This window comes from Mangifera indica, chromosome 2 (genome assembly GCF_011075055.1).
Source record: "Mangifera indica cultivar Alphonso chromosome 2, CATAS_Mindica_2.1, whole genome shotgun sequence".
Lineage (NCBI taxonomy): Eukaryota > Viridiplantae > Streptophyta > Magnoliopsida > Sapindales > Anacardiaceae > Mangifera > Mangifera indica.
In genome coordinates, this window is record NC_058138.1 from 7,221,115 (window position 1) to 7,226,528 (window position 5,414).

A 5,414-nucleotide genomic window follows, 5' to 3' on the forward strand; every position below is an offset into this window, starting at 1 on the left:
GCTTCATGGAATGTGTATTCACCTTCATGATAATTTACACCAAATCTCTGAAAAAGAAAAAAAAAAAGTCAAATTTAAGATAGTAAACAAAACCAACACCCACAAATAATGTACCAAATACAAATAACAAAAAAAATCACTCTTCAGTAAAAAATATTTGTCATTCTGAATAGTAACTTTCGTTAAGTTCCATTAATTTTAATGGTAAACGGGTAGAGAAGTACATTCTGTTACTGTTACTGTTAAAATTATCTGAATTTGTTGAAATGTTCGTTAATTTTAATGGCTGACAGTAATTGTACAGTGTTAGTTAACGGAAATGTAAACAGTATTATGAATACTGTTTTAAACAGTAATTTTAGTTAATAGCTTTAACTATTTCTGTTACGAATCTATTGCCATTGTTAATGACACCAGTTGGAAGGTGGGTTGGTTCTGGCAAATTTTTATTTGCCCCCAGGCATGCTGGACCATTCTCGTCCCCAAATAGTTACAGGTCAGTTTTGGAAATTCCTGTTTGCCCTCTAAGCTTGCCCAACCTACATTTACACCCCTAAATAGTTGTAGGCTAGGTCTTACAAATATCTGTTTGCCCCCTTAAGTGCTTAGTTTACTAGTTTAGCCTAGCACAGTGCTAGGTGCAGTATAGGCACACTACACCGTCATTGGTTGCATTGACAAAAATTGCAGGTTTCGTCTATCTCAATCAACGTATTATTCAAATAATCTATTAAAACCATTATTTTTACATATATTAACTATTTCCAATTAAAAATAATAATTTTCTTAACGAAAAACAAATCAGCAAAATCGAGCAAAGAGAAAAGTTTTTAGATAGGATGGATTAGGTCGGCATGTATTTGGGGTACTTTTGGTAGTTTGCATTTTCTTGACAAAATTGTACAAAAGTGGGGGTTAAATTGTATTAGCAAATTAAAAAAATTATTAGAACAAATAATTTCCCTAAATTAAATGACATATAACTAACATATATAAATGAAAGAATTTATAAGACGATCAACCAATAACATTAAGCTTGCTGTTGAAAGGTTCAAAATTACATTTAATCATTTCATTTTCATTGAATTTTCTCATGGATGAGATGTAGCGTTTCTTTTCAAAATAAAAAAAATATCTGAGGCTGGCATTGGCCTACGTCTTGATAATTCATAGAGCTTTCATTTTCAATGAACTTTCTCATAAATGAGCATTGTTAGCAGTCCCAGTTGTTGCTCATCCCCCGGCCGAGCATTTTTTGTTATTAAATCATTTAAGATTATGATTCCTAAGGCTCTTCACATGAATAGAGCATATACTACTGTTATATGACTAATAAAAAAAGATAATTGAATTCATTGAAATTTTCGTTAATTTTAACAGCTGACAGTAAGTGTATAATGTTGAGGGGTGTAAATGGCACCAATAGGAAGGTAGCTGGTTCTGGAAATTTTCCATGTACCCCCATGCATGTCCGACCTACCATTTTCATCCCTAAATTGTGGTAGGGAATTTTGGCAAATTTTTATTTGTCCTCTAGGCATGCCTGACCTACCATTTACACCCCTAAACAGTGGTAGGTTAGGTTTGTCAAATACCTATTTGCCCTTTTTGGTGCTTAACCTACCAATTTAGCCCAGCATAGTGCTAGGCATAATATAGTAGGTATGGTTGGATTCGAAGCGAGTTTGTTTGAGCTCAAAATAAGTTTTGCTCGAACGAGCCCGAGTCCGAGCTTGCTTTGAACGAGCCCGAACACGAACGCAAGCCTGAATTTTAAGTAAAAAAAAAACATGAACCTGAATCCGAACACCGATTAAACGAGTTGAGCTCAGCTTGCTAGCCACTCACTCAAATCAAAAAATATTTTACTTCGAACAAACGACACCGTTTCTTTCTTGAAATACGAGCCTAAACATTTTATATTTATTTTAAATGTTTATATTATGTTCTAGAAAACTATTATTCAATTAATTTTATTAAATAATGTATGTTTAGAAATAAATGATTTTAATAGGTTCAAATTATAATCTAAATTGAACTAAACCATATTTTTTCAATTTGATTTAGTTTAGTTTGAAAAATTTTCGAATCATTTTTTTCACTTTGGTTTGAAAAATATCTCAAATTGCACCAAATCAAACTATGTGCAACCCTAATTTCTAAAATTACAATATAGAGGTGTGCAATCAAACTAACCTACGTCAAATATACAAGAGCGATGCTAATTAAGGGATTAGTTACATGATCCAGAGTTAGACATGTCACCTACATAGAGGTCAACCTTGAATGTGGGAAGGTGACTATCCAATCAACAGGAAACGATTTTCTTGATTTCAACTATTTTCATAACCTCTTCAACATGATATTAAAGTCTTATGATATCAAGAGATCACTCTATATTTTTATCCTCTATCATTATCAAGAGATTGCAAAATGGTATTTTATTTCAACAAGATAACATGGCAGTTAAACATCTTTCTTCAATGTATTTAAATTGAGGGATATTCAATTATGCAATTATTCAATAATCCTTTCCTTTTATCCGATAAATTCAAGATTGTACAATGTCAAATTCATATCAGAATATCAATAATATAATAGTAGATATACCTTTCCGAACAATAGACTTAACCACTTCAAAAATGTTACTATTCTTATTATTTGGTGTACTTTTTATTGATGTAATTTTTTGCATTAACAAGAGACATTACTCTTGCAAATCTTATTTTTGTTACTATAATACATAGTAAACTATATATATAAGATCAAATATGCAATTAAAACTAGGGGTGTAACTTAAGTCGAGCTCGAGTTTGGGGATAGTTAGTTTGGCAAGTTTGCAAACTCACGATTTGACTTAAATAATATATCAATAAAATCTTAAAAATTTTAAATCTTATACTTTTATTTCTAAAATCTTTTTTTTTTTTGTTTCATATATTGGAATAATTAATAAATATATGAGTAAAAGTTTAAATTAATCATTTAAAATAAAAGGGGGTTACATACTTTTTTGAGCTAAACTTCATTTGAACTCGAGTTAACCAACTCTGGCTCAAGCTTAATCCCAAGTCAAGATCTCATAGTTCAAGCTCAACCTCAAGGTATTCGAGCCAACTCAATTCAAACATTACTTATTTGTTTTTATTACCTTGACAGCGCAATCAAAGATCATACATGTTAATTAGTACTTGTTGGTGTTATAGTTTTTATTTAAGGACAATTCTTTTATAAACTAGAAAAATCATCTTTACTCTCACTGATAGATGTTAAATAAGACTAGATTTGAACCGAGCTAGCTCAATCTCGAAAACCATAGTGATTCGGTTCAATTTCATTCAAATTTGTTTAATTCAAATTCGAACAAAGTTTAAGTCGAAAATATCGACTTGTTTTTGTAATCGGGTCAAACTTGGATTAGAAAAAATTCAACTCGATCTTACTCATGAGTTGGGATGGTTTAATTTGGTTTAGAGTTGGTTTGTGACTTGATTCAAGTTATATCAAACAATGATTCATGAACTTGAATTACAAATCCAAGTTATAAATTCAAATAATAAACTCAAGTCAATTTCAAACTTTTTTTTAATTCAAATTAATCTCTAATTTGACCTTATTTAATCCCGACCCAAATTAAATTCAACTCTAATTTGTTCTTCCCAGGATTTTCTCATCATGGGCAAACCATTATAGTTTTTCTTTTGCTGTAAACAAACCAATAGTATATGAGCTCATGCCATTAAGCCCAAAGGCTTTTTCCAACCACCTTCATTTGCTGCAGTTTTATATGGGAATCCATGGTTTTATTTTATTTTAGCTCTTGAGCAGCTTAATGTATGCGTGGAATCTAAACCCTATCCTTGTTAAATTATATGCATTGAAAAATTCAAAGTTCAACCCACAGTTTCATTGGTTTCTACTTGCATTGACACTTCATTATTTAATTTCTTCTCCTTACTAATTCTTATCATTCTAGGAATTTGTGATGTTAGAAGTGACGATCATTTTGTCCATAAAATTAGATATATTTGAAGATAGAGGATGATGCCTCCCTCTTATTTTTTTCAAGGATAAGAATTTCATATAGTTTTTTTTGTCAAAGATTATGACTGTTAGTTTGTTTTATGGATAAAACTCTTAGTATATAAAAATAATATTCTCTTATACGAGTCATTCCAAAATATAAGAAAACATTAAAATAATATTGACATCATTTTAAGTGAATTAAGATAAGTAATATACTTTTTTCTCTTTACTATTTATATTATTTTGAGTATGTCTGTTTGCTTTTATCAATTTTATACACCCTCGAATTCATTTGACATAATTCATCAACTATTTAGCCTCTTATTAAAGATATATTGCGGCCAACCCAAAACTTTCATTGTCACACACGGGCGACTTCAGAACTACTCCCCAATCAGTGTTTATATACTAGTTCAACTCTATCTATATACATATATATATATATGCATATGAATGTGTAAATTCTTGCTTCTCCAGGTTCCTGCAGTGAGGGAGAAGAGAAGCATCTATTTGTTGCAGAGAGCTGCCATGAAGGTAATGTTAGCTCATGATTTCATGCATTTTCAGTTTCTTTATCATTGATTAATTCATGCAATCTGAATTTCTGTTTGAATCAATCCGCCTCAGAAAATAGTGATTAAAGTTTCTATCAACTGCCAAATCTGCCAGACCGAAGTGCTTAAAGCCGTTACTAAGCTTACAGGTATTATCATTCCATCAAGCTTATGAAAGTACAACTGTGACGAACTTTATATCAAAAATAGACAATATCTTGATATTGAACTTGACTGATGAACCATTATAATGAAGTGTATGTAAGTATGTGCAGGTATCAATGAGTTATCGGTGGATAGGGAGAAGGGAACATTAACAATAATAGGAGACGTTGATCCAGTGTCGGTATCTGACAGACTTAAAAAGATAAAAAAGTATCCGGAGATAGTGAGTGTTGGACCTCCGAAGTCGCCGGAACCTGAGAAGGAAAAGAAATCAGACCCTCCTCCGCCCCTTCCTCCGTCATGCAAGGACTGTCAGCTTGTTGCGGTGGGTTTCTCACCCTATGAATACAGGATGTGTACCATTCTCTGAACAACCCAATCACAAATGCATTTGCTTCTTTCTCTATTGTTGGTATACATTTGTGTTGTGTTTAATTGAATTGTTCGTGTACCAATATCACTTCTTTATCATTTTTCCCACCCGAGGTTTGGAAAAACTACATTCGCCCCCATTGATTCCTTTATTACATATTTTCTCCCAACCCCAACTTGTTAACAGTGAAAGGGTTGTGACACCATGCCAACAAAGTAAATCATTATATAACTCTTAATTATTTTCACTCTAAAAAAGTATCATATTACTCATGAAAACAATAATTGGTGTTTTGG

At 31.7% G+C, this 5,414-nt stretch overlaps 1 protein-coding gene across 1 annotated transcript; it reads left to right on the forward strand.

The window, feature by feature from the left end:
• Positions 1-4,506: 4,506 nt before the first annotated feature.
• LOC123209204 (heavy metal-associated isoprenylated plant protein 43-like) lies at positions 4,507-5,184 on the forward strand. The gene is made up of 3 exons (XM_044627066.1): positions 4,507-4,560; positions 4,654-4,729; positions 4,856-5,184. The coding sequence occupies exons 1-3, from the start codon at positions 4,555-4,557 to the stop codon at positions 5,113-5,115; spliced, it is 342 nt and encodes a 113-aa protein (XP_044483001.1). The 5' UTR covers positions 4,507-4,554; the 3' UTR covers positions 5,116-5,184.
• The last annotated feature ends 230 nt before the right edge of the window (positions 5,185-5,414 follow it).

Coding starts and splice junctions, on each gene's coding strand:
- LOC123209204 (XM_044627066.1), top strand. Junction 4,730..4,855: donor AGCCGTTACTAAGCTTACAG/GTATTATCATTC, acceptor AAGTATGTGCAG/GTATCAATGAGTTATCGGTG.